General features: G+C 51.4%; 1 protein-coding gene across 3 annotated transcripts in view; it reads left to right on the top strand.

Annotated features, from left to right (window-relative positions):
• Positions 1–19,425, top strand: part of cadm2a (cell adhesion molecule 2a) — a 633,311-nt gene that overhangs the window by 499,090 nt on the left and 114,796 nt on the right. For all 3 annotated transcript variants that reach the window (XM_031808832.1, XM_031808833.1, XM_031808831.1), the window contains one exon: positions 3,759–3,896. In XM_031808832.1, coding sequence (XP_031664692.1) covers positions 3,759–3,896 — 138 coding nt within the window. The remainder of the gene's footprint in view (positions 1–3,758; positions 3,897–19,425) is intronic.

Raw genomic sequence — 19,425 nt, 5'->3', positions numbered from 1 at the left:
CCAGACTATTTTCATTGAACCACCCCCATTTCGTCTGTACCGTAACACCCTGTATATAGCCTCCACATTGACTCTGTACCGTAACACCCTGTATATAGCCTCCACATTGACTCTGTACCGTAACACCCTGTATATAGCCTCCACATTGACTCTGTACCGTAACACCCTGTATATAGCCTCCACATTGACTCTGTACCGTAACACCCTGTATATAGCCTCCACATTGACTCTGTACCGTAACACCCTGTATATAGCCTCCACATTGACTCTGTATCGTAACACCCTGTATATAGCCTCCACATTGACTCTGTAGCGTAACACCCTGTACATTGCCTCCACATTGACTCTGTACCGGTACCCCCTGTATATAGCCTCCACATTGACTCTGTACCGGTACCCCCTGTATATAGCCTCCACATTGACTCTGTACCGTAACACCCTGTATATTGCCTCCACATTGACTCTGTACCGGTACCCCCTGTATATAGCCTCCACATTGACTCTGTACCGTAACACCCTGTATATAGCCTCCACATTGACTCTGTACCGGTACACCCTGTATATAGCCTCCACATTGACTCTGTACCGGTACCCCCTGTATATAGCCTCCACATTGACTCTGTACCGTAACACCCTGTATATAGCCTCCACATTGACTCTGTACCGTAACACCCTGTATATAGCCTCCACATTGACTCTGTACCGTAACACCCTGTATATAGCCTCCACATTGACTCTGTACCGTAACACCCTGTATATAGCCTCCACATTGACTCTGTACCGTAACACCCTGTATATAGCCTCCACATTGACTCTGTACCGTAACACCCTGTATATAGCCTCCACATTGACTCTGTACCGTAACACCCTGTATATAGCCTCCACATTGACTCTGTACCGTAACACCCTGTATATAGCCTCCACATTGACTCTGTACCGTAACACCCTGTATATAGCCTCCACATTGACTCTGTACCGGTACCCCCTGTATATAGCCTCCACATTGACTCTGTACCGGTACCCCCTGTATATAGCCTCCACATTGACTCTGTACCGTAACACCCTGTATATAGCCTCCACATTGACTCTGTACCGTAACACCCTGTATATAGCCTCCACATTGACTCTGTACCGTAACACCCTGTATATAGCCTCCACATTGACTCTGTACCGTAACACCCTGTATATAGCCTCCACATTGACTCTGTACCGTAACACCCTGTATATAGCCTCCACATTGACTCTGTACCGGAACACCCTGTATATAGCCTCCACATTGACTCTGTACCATAACACCCTGTATATAGCCTCCACATTGACTCTGTACCGTAACACCCTGTATATAGCCTCCACATTGACTCTGTACCGTAACACCCTGTATATAGCCTCCACATTGACTCTGTACCGTAATACCCTGTATATAGCCTCCACATTGACTCTGTACCATAACACCCTGTATATAGCCTCCACATTGACTCTGTACCATAACACCCTGTATATAGCCTCCACATTGACTCTGTACCATAACACCCTGTATATAGCCTCCACATTGACTCTGTACCGTAATACCCTGTATATAGCCTCCACATTGACTCTGTACCGTAATACCCTGTATATAGCCTCCACATTGACTCTGTACCGTAACACCCTGTATATAGCCTCCACATTGACTCTGTACCGGTACCCCCTGTATATAGCCTCCACATTGACTCTGTACCGTAACACCCTGTATATAGCCTCCACATTGACTCTGTACCGTAATACCCTGTATATAGCCTCCACATTGACTCTGTACCGTAATACCCTGTATATAGCCTCCACATTGACTCTGTACCGTAACACCCTGTATATAGCCTCCACATTGACTCTGTACCGGTACCCCCTGTATATAGCCTCCACATTGACTCTGTACCGTAACACCCTGTATATAGCCTCCACATTGACTCTGTACCGGTACACCCTGTATATAGCCTCCACATTGACTCTGTACCGTAATACCCTGTATATAGCCTCCACATTGACTCTGTACCGTAACACCCTGTATATAGCCTCCACATTGACTCTGTACTGTAACACCCTGTATATAGCCTCCACATTGACTCTGTACCGTAATACCCTGTATATAGCCTCCACATTGACTCTGTACCGTAACACCCTGTATATAGCCTCCACATTGACTCTGTACCGTAATACCCTGTATATAGCCTCCACATTGACTCTGTACCGTAACACCCTGTATATAGCCTCCACATTGACTCTGTACCGTAACACCCTGTATATAGCCTCCACATTGACTCTGTACCGTAATACCCTGTATATAGCCTCCACATTGACTCTGTACCGTAACACCCTGTATATAGCCTCCACATTGACTCTGTACCGTAACACCCTGTATATAGCCTCCACATTGACTCTGTACCGTAACACCCTGTATATAGCCTCCACATTGACTCTGTACCATAACACCCTGTATATAGCCTCCACATTGACTCTGTACCGTAACACCCTGTATATAGCCTCCACACTGACTCTGTACCGTAATACCCTGTATATAGCCTCCACATTGACTCTGTACCGTAACACCCTGTATATAGCCTCCACATTGACTCTGTACTGTAACACCCTGTATATAGCCTCCACACTGACTCTGTACCGTAATACCCTGTATATAGCCTCCACATTGACTCTGTACCGTAACACCCTGTATATAGCCTCCACATTGACTCTGTACCGTAACACCCTGTATATAGCCTCCACATTGACTCTGTACCGTAACACCCTGTATATAGCCTCCACATTGACTCTGTACCGTAACACCCTGTATATAGCCTAGTTATTGTTATTTATTGTGTTACTTTTTTTTCTTACATTTTATGTTTTATATCTTTTATTTTTTGCAAATATCTACTTACTGTTGAAGAATTCTGCATTGTTGGTTAAGGGAAATACTGCCCCCTATCTCTAACAGGTTTTAAGGGCTTGTATGTAAGGATTTCACTGTAAGGTACAAACACCTGTTGTATTCGGGCACATGGGACAAATACAATGTGATTTGATCCAGGTTCCATCCATACTCTTTCTCTCCTTTGCTGTTCAGATGATGACGCACACACACACACACACACACTCTCCACCCTTGTATTGTCATCTCATACATTACATGTTCCATCCTTAAAGATGCACCCATTTAGTTTTTTTCATGTTATATAGATTTTTTTCTCCGATATTCCGTCGAGAAATGTTGTAATTTAACAGAGGACCTATTTATCTGCCTGTTCAGTCCAGGGTACCGTTGCCATGGCCGTTGTGAATGTCAGACTCCACTCTGTGAAGCACATCGATCTGCAGGTTGAACATGGTGCGATTGTAGACTCCTAAAATTGATAGGGCAGTCTGTTTAGGTGACTTTCCCGGTTAACTAGCTACGTTACATGCTGATATTGACTTTGGTATTATTGTGTGGAGCTTAGTTTGCTGGCTAGCTAGCTAGCCAGCCATCCAGCCCATAGGGAGAGAATTGCATTGTGGGTTTTTGTAATCGACTTAAACTGCAACAGATTACCACAACGATTTTCAGATATTGCTACCAACCTTATTATAACGACAAAAGGAAACATTTGCTATTAAAAAAAATATGGTTCTCTCCTTAATTGGAGCTGTAAATTATAATAATTAGTGATTTTGGGTGGATTTTTCCATTAACACACAACCTTAATGTATGTTTTAATAACATGTGTAATTCTCCTCCTGTCCTGTAGGGGTGCCAGAGATGCCAGAGATAGATGGTCTGACAAAGCCTGCCCTGGAGGGAGATGAGATCACTCTGACCTGCATGACCCACGGCTCCAAGCCTGCTGCTGACCTCCGCTGGTTCAGGAACGAGAAGGAGATCAAAGGTCAGGACACTGTACTACTAGGTCAGGGGTTAGAGGTTAGAGGTCAGGGGTTAGAGGTCAGAGGTTAGAGTATGTATGACCCATGGCTTCAAGCCAGCTGCCCACCTCCACTGAGACGCAATTGAGATTCTCCCACAGACTTCGGCTATGTTCTACTGCTCTTCTTCATCCTCCTCCTCCTCCTCTTCCTCGTCCTTCTACACCTCCTCCTTTGAGACTACTCAGCTACCCTCCATCCTCCTCCTCTTTCTCCTCCTCCTCCTTCTCCTCCTCCTCTCTTTCCTCCTCCTCTACATCCTCCTCCTCTCCATCCTCCTCCTCTTTCTCCTCCTCCTCCTCTTTCTCCTCCTCCTCTTTCTCCTCCTCCTCGTTCTCCTCCTCCTCTCTCTCCTCCTCTCAATCCTCCTCCTCTCCATCCTCCTCCTCTTTCTCCTCCTCCTCTTTCTCCTCCTCCTCTCCATCCTCCTCCTCTTTCTCCTCCTCCTCTCCATCCTCCTCCTCTCTGTCCTCCTCCTCTTTCTCCTCCTCCTCTTTCTCCTCCTCTCTGTCCTCCTCCTCTCTCTCCTCCTCGTCCTCTTTCTCCTCGTCCTCTTTCTCCTCCTCTCTCTCCTCCTCCTCTCTCTCCTCCTCCTCTTTCTCCTCCTCCTCTCTCTCCTCCTCTCTCTCCTCCTCCTCTCTCTCCTCCTCTTTCTCCTCCTCTCTCTCCTCATCCTCTCTCTCCTCCTCCTCTTTCTCCTCCTCCTCCTTCTGGAATTGTTCTCTGTGCACACAGAGCAGCCAGGCCGTGTTTACCTTGGTTCTATCTTTATGGAATGCATGGAACACGGAAGGCATGGAACACGGAAGGCATGGAACATGGAGCACAGAACTTCTTAAAAATACAATTTGTAATAATTAGCACACAGACAGCGTTCTCTTCTCTGAACCCTCTGCACCGTATGTGATTAGTACTTCTCCCATGGACAGCACTACTGGGGAAGGCTGTCTGTGTGTGAGTAGTACTTCTCCCATGGACAGCACTACTGGGGAAGGCTGTCTGTGTGTGAGTAGTACTTCTGCCATGGACAGCACTACTGGGGAAGGCTGTCTGTGTGTGAGTAGTACTTCTCCCATGGACAGCACTACTGGGGAAGGCTGTCTGTGTGTCATTCGTTTATTAGGATCCCCATTAGCTACTGCACATGCAGCAGCTACTCTTCCTGTGTTCCACATCAAATGTACTAATACATGACAGACTACAGAACAGTTATATTCGGCCCTTGGCTTCGCCTCAGACTAAGAACATTCCTGAGTCGGGAGTAATTCACAAGATAGGTCCCGTGCCTTATTGCTTAAATAGAGCAGACAAAGAAACAAATGGGAGGGAGGGAGAGAGAGTGAGAGTGAAACTGAAAAAGACTGCTCCAAATAAGACTCCATATTTATCCATTACTGCATTCACACACAGACCAGGTTTACAAGGACATCTTCACTGTACCCAAACCAAAAACAGATTTAATACGCCACTCAGTTATCTATGGAGCCATGTCATTGTGAAATGCTCTGCCACCAGAGATTACTCAGGCAAAAAGCACATTTAGCTTTAAAAAAAAACTGATAAAATATATTTCTTTATCACGGCTCATCTCCTCTTTTTTAAAGATATAATTTAACTGTACTGTATATAAGAAAATAAATGTGTTTATATGAATAGTGTATAAATAGTATTTTTTGTTGTTTGTCTTCCCAATATATATAACTCTATTTCTTTTTTAATTTCATGTAATATCTTATGTTGTTCTTGTTTATAACTGTTCTGTAGGTGTCGTGTATTTGTAGGTTTTATGTGGACGATGTGCAGTAGCTAATGGGAACCCTAATAAACACACACACACACCTGTTTCCTGGTACTGCTGTCCATAGGAGATATTTTATATATTGCTTTTTATAAAAACATATTTTCATTGAAATAAAAATGTTGATGAGTACCAAATATTTCCAGCAGATATAGTCCAGGGAAAAGACAGTTGTTAGTTCTGAGGTTCTGAGGTTCTGAGGTTCTGAGGTTCTGAGGTTCTGAAGTTGCATTATTTCTAATGGGATGTTTTGACCTGGGAGTTCATTCTATTGGGATGTTTTGACCTGGGAGTTCATTCTATTGGATGTTTTGACCAGGGAGTTCATTCTATTGGGATGTTTTGACCTGGGAGTTCATTCTATTGGGATGTTTTGACCTGGGAGTTCATTCTATTGGGATGTTTTGACTCTGGAGTTTATTCTATTGGGATGTTTTGACTCAGGAGTTCATTCTATTGGGATGTTTTGACCTGGGAGTTCATTCTATTGGGATGTTTTGACCAGGGAGTTCATTTTATTGGGATGTTTTGACCAGGGAGTTCATTCTATTGGGATGTTTTGACCAGGGAGTTCATTCTATTGGGATGTTTTGACTCAGGAGTTCATTCTATTGGGATGTTTTGACCTGGGAGTTCATTCTATTGGGATGTTTTGAGCCGGGAGTTCATTCTATTCATTCTAAAGTATTTGCTATGTTAAACAAATCATTGGCGTGGTGTGGGGTGGCAGGTAACCATGTGGTTAAGATCATTGGGCCAGTGACTGAAAGCTACCAAACTAAATGCTGGGTTTATATTAACCCCCGCTGTACCAAACTAAATGCTTGGTTTATATTAACCCCCGCTGTACCAAACTAAATGATAGGTTTATATTAACCCCCGCTGTACCAAACTAAATGCTTATATTAACCCCCGCTGTACCAAACTAAATGCTTATATTAACCCCCGCTGTACCAAACTAAATGCTTATATTAACCCCCGCTGTACCAAACTAAATGCTTATATTAACCCCCGCTGTACCAAACTAAATGCTTATATTAACCCCCGCTGTACCAAACTAAATGCTTATATTAACCCCCGCTGTACCAAACTAAATGCTTATATTAACCCCCGCTGTACCAAACTAAATGCTTATATTAACCCCCGCTGTACAAAACTAAATGCTGGGTTTATATTAACCCCCGCTGTACCAAACTAAATGCTGAGTTATATTAACCCCCGCTGTACCAAACTAAATGCTGGGTTTATATTAACCCCCGCTGTACCAAACTAAATTCTGGGTTTATATTAACCCCCGCTGTACCAAACTAAATGCTAGGTTTATATTAACCCCCGCTGTACCAAACTATATGCTAGGTTTATATTAACCCCCGCTGTACCAAACGAAATGCTAGGTTTATATTAACCCCCGCTGTACCAAACTAAATGCTAGGTTTATATTAACCCCCGCTGTACCAAACTAAATGCTTATATTAACCCCCGCTGTACCAAACTAAATGCTTGGCAAGAGGCATGGGGAAATAATGTTGAGATGCTTTTTTTTCCAGGGGAAATTAAGTTTTTAAATTGCCTGGCTGGGCTGTGGGACAGTGGATGTGCATTGATACATCTAATGGAACTTTTAACAGGGATTACCTTGTGCTATAACTCCCTGCTGTCAACCAATCAGCACCTAGGATCCAAACAAATCATGGTATAATCTGTAATGCCCTTTCCTTTCTCTTTTCAGTAACCTTTGTCTTCTATTTTAGCACTAGCCTAGCATTAGCCCAAGCTGCTCAGTTCCTGTTCAGATAACACCTCTTCTCTGTCAAAATCCAGATGAGCTGACAGCTTAGAGGTGTGATCGATTTCAGCTTCAACAGTTTGACACAGATTTAACTGTTCAGTTGGTCATTTGATAAAGGGATTGTTGATGTTTAGACCAGGATTCACTAAAGTTCACAAGTCTCCCTCTCTCTCTCAATCTCTCGCTCTCTCTCAATCTCTCTCTCTTTCTCTCTCTCTCTCTTATCACTCTCTATCGCTCCCTCTCTCTCAATGTCTCTCTCTCTCTCTCTTTCTCTCTTTCTCTCGCTCTCTCTCTCTCTCTCTCTCTCTCTCTCTCTCTCTCTCTCTCTCTCTCTCTCTCTCAATCTCTCTCTCTCTCTCTCTCTCTCTCTCTCTCTCTCTCTGTCTCTCTCTCTGTCTCTCTCTCTCTCTGTCTCTCTCTCTGTCTCTCTCTCTCTCTCTGTCTCTGTCTCTGTCTCTGTCTCTCTCTGTCTCTCTCTCTGTCTCTCTCTCTGTCTCTCTCTCTGTCTCTCTCTCTCTCTCTCTCTCTGTCTCTCTCTCTCTCTCTCTCTCTCTGTCTCTCTCTCTCTCTCTCTCTCTCTGTCTCCTTCTCCCATCTCAGGACCCAGATTCCCTCTCAGATAATCAGACTAATGATCTGACAGAGAAACAAAATGACTTGAATTAATTCTGAATTGGTAGCAGTTAACACCTCTGAAAGTCACCTACTGCTTTCCTAATAAATAACCATTATAGGGTGCATCCTAAACAGCACCTTATTCCCTATATAGTGCACTACTTTAGACCAGAGCCCTATAGAACCCTATTCCTATAGTACACTACTTTAGACCAGAGCCCTATGGAACCCTATTCCCTATATAGTGCACTACTTTAGACCAGAGCCCTATGGCACCCTATTCCCTATATAGTGCACTATTTAGACCAGAGCCCTATAGAACCCTATTCCTATATAGTGCACTACTTTATACCAGACCCCTATGGCACCCTATTCCCTATATAGTGCACTACTTTAGATCAGAGCCCTATGGCACCCTATTCCCTATATAGTGCACTACTTTAGACCAGAGCCCTATGGTACCTTATTCCCTATATAGTGCACTACTTTAGACCAGAGCCCTATGGCACCCTATTCCCTATATAGTGCACTACTTTAGACCAGAGTCCTATGGCCACCCTATTCCCTATATAGTGCACTACTTTAGACCAGAGCCCTATTGCACCCTATTCCCTATATAGTGCACTACTTTAGACCAGAGTCCTATGGCACCCTATTCCCTATATAGTGCACTACTTTAGACCAGAGCCCTATGGTACCTTATTCCCTATATAGTGCACTACTTTAGACCAGAGCCCTATGGCACCCTATTCCCTATATAGTGCACTACTTTAGACCAGAGCCCTATGGCACCCTATTCCCTATATAGTGCACTACTTTAGACCAGAGCCCTATAGCACCCTATTCCCTATATAGTGCACTACTTATACCAGACCCCTATGGGCACCCTATTCCCTATATAGTGCACTACATTAGAACAGAGTCCTATAGCACTCTTTAGGGAATAGGGTTCCCTAAAACTAAAATATTATAAACTATTGTATAGTTTCTTTAGTAATATCCACAACCTCTTAACACTAAAACTCGAAACAGATCATCAAAAATGGCAGGTAATTCAAAACTCTAAGCACATTGACTATGTACAACACACACACAATCACACACACACACACACACACACACACACACACACACACAATCACACACAAACACACACACACACACAATCACACACAAACACACACACAGTCACTTTGTACCAATTATTGTTCATGTAGAAATACAAGTTTCACTTTGCAATACGTGTTCACATAATGTGACTGCCACCTCCCCATGCCCACATTGCCTTGGCTACCTGCCGCCCCTCCACCCTAACCACTAGGCTACCTGCCGCCCCTCCACTCTAACCACTAGGCTACCTGCCTCCCCTCCACTCTAACCACTAGGCTACCTGCCTCCCGTACACTCTAACCACTAGGCTACCTGCCTCCCCTCCACTCTAACCACTAGGCTACCTGCCTCCCCTCCACCCTAACCAACTAGGCTACCTTCCTCCCTCCACCTCTAACCACTAGGCTACCTGCCTCCCGTACACTCTAACCACTAGGCTACCTGCCTCCCCTCCACTCTAACCACTAGGCTACCTGCCGCCCCTCCACTCTAACCACTAGGCTACCTGCCGCCCCTCCACTCTAACCAGTAGGCTACCTGCCGCCACTCCACCCCTCCACTCTAACCACTAGGCTACCTGCTGCCCCTGCACCCCTCCACTCTAACCACTAGGCTACCTGCCTCCCCTCCACTCTAACCACTAGGCTACCTGCCACCCCTCCACTCTAACCACTAGGCTACCTGCCACCCTCCACTCTAACCACTAGGCTACCTGCATTCCCCTCCACTCTAACCACTAGGCTACCTGCTGCCCCTCCACTCTAACCACTAGGCTACCTGCCACCCCTCCATTCTAACCACTAGGCTACCTGCCTCCCCTCCACTCTAACCACTAGGCTACCTGCCTCCCCTCCACTCTAACCACTAGGCTACCTGCCTCCCCTCCACTCTAACCACTAGGCTACCTGCCTCCCCTCCACTTCTAACCACTAGGCTACCTGCGCCCCTCCACTCTAACCACTAGGCTACCTGCCGCCCCTCCACTCTAACCACTAGGCACCTGCCTCCCCTCCACTCTAACCACTAGGCTACCTGCCTGCCCTCCACTCTAAGCCCTAGGCTAACCTGCTGCCCCTCCACCCCTCCACTCTAACCACTAGGCTACCTGCCTCCCCTCCACTCTAACCACTAGGCTACCTGCCGCCCTCCACTCTAACCACTAGGTTACCTGCCGCCCCTCCACCCCTCCACTCTAACCACTAAGCTACCTGCCTCCCCTCCACTCTAACCACTAGGCTACCTGCCTGCCCTCCACTCTAAGCCCTAGGCTACCTGCTGCCCCTCCACCCCTCCACTCTAACCACTAGGCTACCTGCCTCCCCTCCACTCTAACCACTAGGCTACCTGCCGCCCCTCCACTCTAACCACTAGGTTACCTGCCGCCCCTCCACCCCTCCACTCTAACCACTAGGCTACCTGCCTCCCCTCCACTCTAACCACTAGGCTACCTGCTGCCCCTCCACCCCTCCACTCTAACCACTAGGCTACCTGCCGCCCCTCCACTCTAACCACTAGGCTACCTGCTGCCCCTCCACCCCTCCACTCTAACCACTAGGCTACCTGCCGCCCCTCCACTCTAACCACTAGGCTACCTGCTGCCCCTCCACCCCTCCACTCTAACCACTAGACTACCTGCCGCCCCTCTACTCTAACCACTAGGCTACTGCCTCCCTCCACTCTAACCACTAGGCTACCTGCTGCCCCCCTCCACCCCTCCACTCTAACCACTAGGCTACCTGCCGCCCTCTACTCTAACCCCCTAGGCTACCTGCCTACTCTACAACTCTAACCACTAGGCTACCTGCCGCCCCCTACCTCTAACCACTAGGCTTACCTGCCTCCCCTACACTCTAACCACTACGCTACCTGCCTCCTCTACCTCTAATCACTAGGCTACCTGCCTCCCCTTCCACTCTAACCACTAGGCTACCTGCCTCCTCCACTCCACCACCTAGGCTACCTGCCTCCCCTCCACTCTAACCACTAGACTACCTGCTGCCCGTCCACCCCTCCACTCTAACCACTAGGCTACCCTGCCTCCCCTCCACTCTAACCACTAGGCTACCTGCTCCCCTCCACTCAACCACTAGGCTACCTGCCTCCCCTCCACTCTAACCACTAGGCTACTGCCTCCCCTCCACTCTAACCACTAGGCTACCTGCCTCCCTCCACTCTAACCACTAGGCTACCTGCCCCCTACACTCTAACCACTAGGCTACCTGCCTCCCTCCACCTAACCACTAGCCTACCTGCCTCCCCTCCACTCTAACCACTAGGCTACCTGCTTCCCCTCCACTCTAACCACTAGGCTACCTGCCTCCCCTACACTCTAACCACTAGGCTACCTGCCTCCCCTACACTCTAATCACTAGGCTACCTGCCTCCCCTCCACTCTAACCACTAGGCTACCTGCCTCCCCTCCACTCTAACCACTAGGCTACCTGCCGCCCCTCCACTCTAACCACTAGGCTACCTGCCGCCCCTCCACTCTAACCACTAGGCTACCTGCCTCCCCTCCACCCCTCCACTCTAACCACTAGGCTACCTGCTGCCCCTCCACCCCTCCACTCTAACCACTAGGATACCTGCCTCCCCTCCACTCTAACCACTAGGCTACCTGCCTCCCCTCCACTCTAACCACTAGGCTACCTGCCTCCCCTCCACTCTAACCACTAGGCTACCTGCCTCCCCTCACTCTAACCACTAGGCTAACTGCCTCCCTCCACTCTAACCACTAGGCTACCTGTGCCCCTCCACCCCTCCACTCTAACCACTAGGCTACCTGCCGCCCCTCCACTCTAACCACTAGGATACCTGCTCCCCTCCACTCTAACCACTAGGCTACCTGCCTCCCCTCCACTCTAACCACTAGGGCACCTGCCTCCCCTCCACTCTAACCACTAGGCTACCTGCCTCCCCTCCACTCTAACCACTAGGCTCCTGCCTCCCCTCAACTCTAACCACTAGGCTACCTGCCGCCCCTCCACTCTAACCACTAGGCTACCTGCGCCCCTCCACTCTAACCACTAGGCTACCTGCCGCCCCTCCACTCTAACACTAGGCTACTGCCTCCCCTCCCCCCCCTCCACTCTAACCACTAGGCTACCTGCCCCTCCACCCCCTCCCACTCTAACCACTAGGATACTGCCTCCCTCCACTCTAACACTAGGCTACTGCCTCCCCCCACTCTAACCACTAGGGTACCTGCCTCCCCTACACTCTAACCACTAGGTTACCTGCTCCCCTACACTCTAACCCACTAGGCTAACATGCCTCCCACTCCACTCTAACCACTAGGCTACCTGCCTCCCCTCCACTCTAACCACTAGGATAACCTGCCCGCCCCTACACTCTAACCACTAGGATACCGCCGCCCCTCCACTCTAACCCATAGGATACCTGACGCCCTCCACTCAACCAATAGGCTACCTGCCTCCTCCACCCTCCACTCTAACCACTAGGATACCTGCTGCCCCTCCACCCTCAACTCTAACCACTAAGTATACCTGCCTCCCCTCAAACTACCCACTAGGTTACTGCCGACCCTCACTCTAACCACTAGGCTATGCCTCATCCACTCTACCTAGGTACCCTGCCTCCCCTCACTCTACCACTAGGCTAACTGCTGCCCTCCACCCCTAACTCTAACCACTAGGCTACCTGTCGCCCCTCCACTCTAACCACTAGGATACCTGCCTCCCTCCACTCTAACACTAGGCTACCTGCCTCCCCTCCACTCTACCACTAGGCTACCTGCCTCCCTCCACTCTAACCACTAGGACCTGCCTCCCCTCCACCCCTCCACTCTAACCACTAGGCTACCTGCCACCCCTCCACTCTAACCACTAGGCTACCTGCCGCCCCTCCACTCTAACCACTAGGCTACCTGCCTCCCCTCCACCCCTCCACTCTAACCACTAGGCTACCTGCCTCCCCTCCACCCCTCCACTCTAACCACTAGGCTACATGCCTCCCCTCCACCCCTCCACTCTAACCACTAGGCTACCTGCGCCCCTCCACTCTAACCACTAGGCTACCTGCCCTCCCCTCCACTCTAACCACTAGGCTACCTGCCGCCCTCCACTCTAACCACTAGGCTACCTGCTCCCCTCCACTCTAACCACTAGGCTACTGCCTCCCCTCCACCCCTCCACTCTAACCACTAGGCTACCTGCTGCCCCTCCACCCCTCCACTCTAACCACTAGGCTACCTGCCTCCCCTCCACTCTAACCACTAGGCTACATGCCTCCCCTCCACTCTAACCACTAGGCTACCTGCCTCCCCTCCACTCTAACCACTAGGCTACCTGCCTCCCCTCCACTCTAACCACTAGGCTACCTGCCTCCCTCCACTCTAACCACTAGGTACCTGCCGTCCCTCCACTCTAACCACTAGGATACCTGCCTCCCCTCCACTCTAACCACTAGGCTACCTGCCTCCCCTCCACTCTAACCACTAGGCTACCTGCCTCCCCTCCACCCCTCCACTCTAACCACTAGGCTACCTGCCGCCCTCCACTCTAACCACTAGGCTACCTGCCGCCCCTCCACTCTAACCACTAGGCTACCTGCCCTCCCCTCCCACCCCTCCACTCTAACCACTAGGCTACTGCCTCCCCTCCACCCCTCCACTCTAACCACTAAGCTACATGCCTCCCCTCCACCCCGCCACTCTAACCACTAGGCTACCTGCCGCCCCTCCACTCTAACCACTAGGCTACCTGCCTCCCCTACACTCTAACCACTAGGCTACCTGCCACCCTCCACTCAACCACTAGGCTACCTCCTCCTCCACTCTAACCACTAGGCTACCTGCCTCCCCTCCACCCCTCCACTCTAACCACTAGGCTACCTGCCGCCCCCTCAACTCTAACCTCTAGGCTACTGCCGCCCCCCTCCACTCTAACCACTAGGCTACCTGCCTCCCCTCCACCCTCCACTCTAACCACTAGGCTACCTGCTCCCCTCCACTCTAAACATAAGCTACATGCCTCCCCTCCACCCCTCCACTCTAACCACTAGGCTACCTGCCGCCCCTCCACTCTAACCATAGGCTACCTGCCTCCCCTACACTCACCACTAGGCTACCTGCCGCCCTCCACTCTAACCACTAGGCTACCTGCCTCCCCTCCACTCTAACCACTAGACTACCTGCCTCCCCTCCACTCTAACCACTAGGCTACCTAACTCCCCTCCACCCCTCCACTCTAACCACTAGGCTACCTGCCGCCCCTCCACTCTAACCACTGGCTACCTGCCTCCCCTCCACTCTAACCACTAGGCTACCTGCCCCCTCCACTCTAACCACTAGGCTACCTGCCTCCCCTCCACCCCTCCACTCTAACCACTAGGCTACCTGCCGCCCCTCCACTCTAACCACTAGGCTACCTGCCGCCCCTCCACTCTAACCACTAGGATACCTGCCTCCCTCAACCCTCCACTCTAACCACTAGGCTACCTGCCTCCCCTCCACCCCTCCACTCTAACCACTAGGCTACATGCCTCCCCTCCACCCCTCCACTCTAACCACTAGGCTACCTGCCGCCCCTCCACTCTAACAATAGGCTTACCTGCCTCCCCTACACTCTAACCACTAGGCTACCTGCCGCCCTCCACTCTAACCACTAGGCTACCTGCCTCCCCTCCACTCTAACCACTAGGCTACCTGCCTCCCCTCCACCCCTCCACTCTAACCACTAGGCTACCTGCGCCCCTCCACTCTAACCACTAGGCTACCTGCCGCCCCTCACTCTAACCACTAGGATACCTGCCTCCCTCCACCCCTCCACTCTAACCACTAGGCTACCTGCCTCCCCTCCACCCCTCCACTCTAACCACTAGGCTACATGCCTCCCTCCACCCCTCCACTCTAACCACTAGGCTACCTGGCGCGCCCTCCTCTAACCACTAGGCTACCTGCCTCCCCTCCACCCCTCCACTCTAACCACTAGGCTACTGCTGCCCCTCCACCCCTCCACTCTAAACACTAGGCTACCTGCCTCCCCTCCACTCTAACCACTAGGCTTCCTGCCCCCTCCACTCTACACCACTAGGCTACCTGCCTCCCTACACTCTAACCACTAGGCTACCTGCCGCCTCCACTCTAACCACTAGGCTACCTGCCTCCCCTCCACTCTAACCACTAGGCTACCTGCCTCCCCTCCACCCCTCCACTCTAACCACTAGGCTACCTGCTGCCCCTCCACCCTCCACTCTAACCACTAGGCTACCTGCCTCCCCTACACTCTAACCACTAGGCTACCTGCCTCCCCTACACTCTAACCACTAGGCTACCTGCCGCCCCTCCACTCTAACCTCTAGGCTACCTGCCGCCCCTCCACTCTAACCACTAGGCTACCTGCCTCCCTCCACCCCTCACTACCACTCTAACCACGGCTACCTGCCTCCCCTCCACCCCTCCACTCTAACCACTAGGCTACATGCCTCCCCTCCACCCCTCCACTCTAACCACTAGGCTACCTGCCGCCCCTCCTCTCTAACCACTAGGCTACCTGCCTCCCCTACACTCTAACCACTAGGCTACCTGCCGCCCTCCACTCTAACCACTAGGCTACCTGCCTCCCCTCCACTCTAACCACTAGAACTACCTGCCTCCCCTCCACTCTAACCACTAGGCTACCTAACTCCCTCCACCCCTCCACTCTAACCACTAGGCTACCTGCCGCCCTCCACTCTAACCACTAGGCTACCTGCCTCCCCTCCACTCTAACCACTAGGCTATCTGCCTCCCCTCCACTCTAACCACTATGCTACCTGCCTCCCCCTCCACCCCTCCACTCTAACCACTAGGCTACCTGCCCGCCCTCCACTCTAACCACTAGCTACCTGCCGCCCCTCCACTCTAACCACTAGGATACCTGCCTCCCCTCCACCCCTCCACTCTAACCACTAGGCTACCTGCCTCCCCTCCACCCCTCCACTCTAACCACTAGGCTACATGCCTCCCCTCCACCCCTCCACTCTAACCACTAGGCTACCTGCCGCCCCTCCACTCTAACCACTAGGCTACCTGCCTCCCCTACACTCAAACCACTAGGCTACCTGCCGCCCTCCACTCTAACCACTAGGCTACCTGCCTCCCCTCCACCCCTCCACTCTAACCACTAGGCTACCTGCTGCCCCTCCACCCCTCCACTCTAACCCACTAGGCTTACCTGCCTCCCCTCCACTCTAACCACTAGGCTTCCTGCCGCCCCTCCACTCTAACCACTAGGCTACCTGCCTCCCCTACACTCTAACCACTAGGCTACCTGCCGCCCTCCACTCTAACCACTAGGCTACCTGCCTCCCCTCCACCTAACCACTAGGCTACCTGCCTCCCCTCCACCCCCTCCACTCTAACCACTAGGCTACCTGCTGCCCCTCCACCCCTCCACTCTAACCACTAGGCTACCTGCCTCCCCTACACTCTAACCACTAGGCTACCTGCCTCCCCTACACTCTAACCACTAGGCTACCTGCCGCCCTCCACTCTAACCACTAGGCTACCTGCCTCCCCTACACTCTAACCACTAGGCTACCTGCCGCCCTCCACTCTAACCACTAGGCTACCTGCTGCCCCTCCACCCTCCACTCTAACCACTAGGCTCCTGCCTCCCCTCCACTCTAACCACTAGGCTATACCCTGCCTCTCCCTCCACTCTAACCACTAGGCTATACCTGCTCCCCTCCACCCCTCCCACTCTAACCACTAGGCTACCTCCGCCCCTCCACTCTAACCACTAGGCTACCTGCCGCCCTCCACTCTATACCACCTAGGATACCTGCCTCCCCTCCCACCCCTCCACTCTAACCACTGGCTACTGCCTCCCCCTCCACCCCTCCACTCCAACTAACACTAGGGCTACATGCCTCCCCCTCCACCCCTCCACTCTAACCACTAGGCTACCTGCCCGCCCCTACCACGTCTAACCACCTAGGGCTACCTGCCTCCCTATACACTCTAACCCACTAGGCTGACCTGGCCGCCCTCCCACTCTAACTCACTAGGCTTACCTGCCTCCCCTCCACTCTAACCACTAGGCTACCTGCCTCCCCTCCCCCCCTCCACTCTAACCACTAGGCTACCTGCTGCCCCTCCACCCCTCCACTCTAACCACTAGGCTACCTGCCTCCCCTCCACTCTAACCACTAGGCTTCCTGCCGCCCCTCCACTCTAACCACTAGGCTACCTGCCTCCCCTACACTCTAACCACTAGGCTACACTGCCCGCCTCCACTCTAACCACTAGGCTACCTGCCTCCCCTCCACTCTAACCACTAGGCTACCTGCCTCCCCTCCACCCCTCCACTCTAACCACTAGGCTACCTGCTGCCCCTCCACCCCTCCACTCTAACCACTAGGCTACCTGCCTCCCTACACTCTAACCACTAGGCTACCTGCCTCCCCTACACTCTAACCACTAGGCTACTGGCCCTCCACTCTAACCACTAGGCTACCTGCCCCTACACTCTAACCACTAGGCTACCTGCTGCCCCTCCACCCCTCCACTCTAACCACTAGGCTACCTGCCGCCCTCCACTCTAACCACTAGGCTACCTGCCTCCCCTCCACTCTAACCACTAGGCTACCTGCCTCCCCTCCACTCTAACCACTAGGCTACCTGCTGCCCCTCCACTCTAACCACTAGGCTACCTGCCTCCCCTACACTCTAACCACTAGGCTACCTGCCGCCCTCCACTCTAACCACTAGGCTACCTGCCTCCCCTCCACTCTAACCACTAGGCTACCTGCCTCCCCTCCACCCCTCCCCTCTAACCACTAGGCTACCTGCTGCCCCTCCACCCCTCCACTCTAACCACTAGGCTACCTGCCTCCCCTCCACTCTAACCACTAGGCTACCTGCTCCCTCCACTCTAACCATTAGGCTACCTGCCTCCCCTACACTCTAACCACTAGGCTACCTGCGCCCTCCACTCTAACCACTAGGCTACCTGCCTCCCCTCACTCTAACCACTAGGCTACCTGCCTCCCCTCACCACCTCCACTCTAACCACTAGGCTACCTGCTGCCCCTCCACCCCTCACTCTAACCACTAGGTTACCTGCCTCCACTCACCTCCTTCTAACCCACTATAGGCTACCTGTCTCCCCCTCCACCCCTCCACTCTAACCACTAGGCTACCTGCCTCCCCTCCACCCTCCACTCTAACCACTAGGCTACCTGCTGCCCTCCACCCCTCCACTCTAACCACTAGGCTACCTGCCGCCCTCCACTCTAACCACTAGGCTACTGCTGCCTCCACCCTCCACTCTAACCACTAGGCTACCTGCCTCCCCTCCACTCTAACCACTAGGCTACCTGCCTCCCCTCCACTCTAACCACTAGGCTACCTGCTGCCCCTCCACCCCTCCACTCTAACCACTAGGCTACCTGCCTCCCCTCCACTCTAAACCAAGGCTACTGCCTCCCTCCACTCTACACCACTAGGTACCTGCCTCCCCTACACTCTAACCACTAGGCTACCTGCCGCCCTCCACTCTAACCACTAGGCTACCTGCCTCCCCTCCACTCTAACCACTAGGCTACCTGCCTCCCCTCCACCCCTCCACTCTAACCACTAGGATACCTGCTGCCCCTCCACCCCTCCACTCTAACCACTAGGCTACCTGCCTCCCCTCCACTCTAACCACTAGGCTACCTGCCGCCCCTCCACTCTAACCACTAGGCTACCTGCCTCCCCTACACTCTAACCACTAGGCTACCTGACTCCCCTACACTCTAACCACTAGGCTACCTGCCGCCCCTACACTCTAACCACTAGGCTACCTGCCGCCCTATACTATTATGTCTGTAAAGTAGAAACATTAAAACGTATATTTTTCTTATATATTTATTTATTTATATACTATTATGATTTTACTTCACTGTTTAATCAAATCATAATTGTTTACAGCAGAGGTTACAGAAGGTGCAGTGTAATGTGTTTATAGCTCCTACAAACCTGTATTTCAATACAATACAACACAATACCAATACAATACAATACCATACCATACCATACAATACCATACAATACCATACAACACAATACCATACAATACCATACTATACAATACCAATACAACACAATACAATACCATACAATACCATACCATACAATACCATACAATACCATACAATACCATACCATACAATACCATACCATACAATACCA

Source organism: Oncorhynchus kisutch, linkage group LG29 (assembly GCF_002021735.2).
Source record: "Oncorhynchus kisutch isolate 150728-3 linkage group LG29, Okis_V2, whole genome shotgun sequence".
NCBI classification, from domain to species: domain Eukaryota; kingdom Metazoa; phylum Chordata; class Actinopteri; order Salmoniformes; family Salmonidae; genus Oncorhynchus; species Oncorhynchus kisutch.
This window is presented reverse-complemented; position numbering and strand designations above follow the sequence as displayed.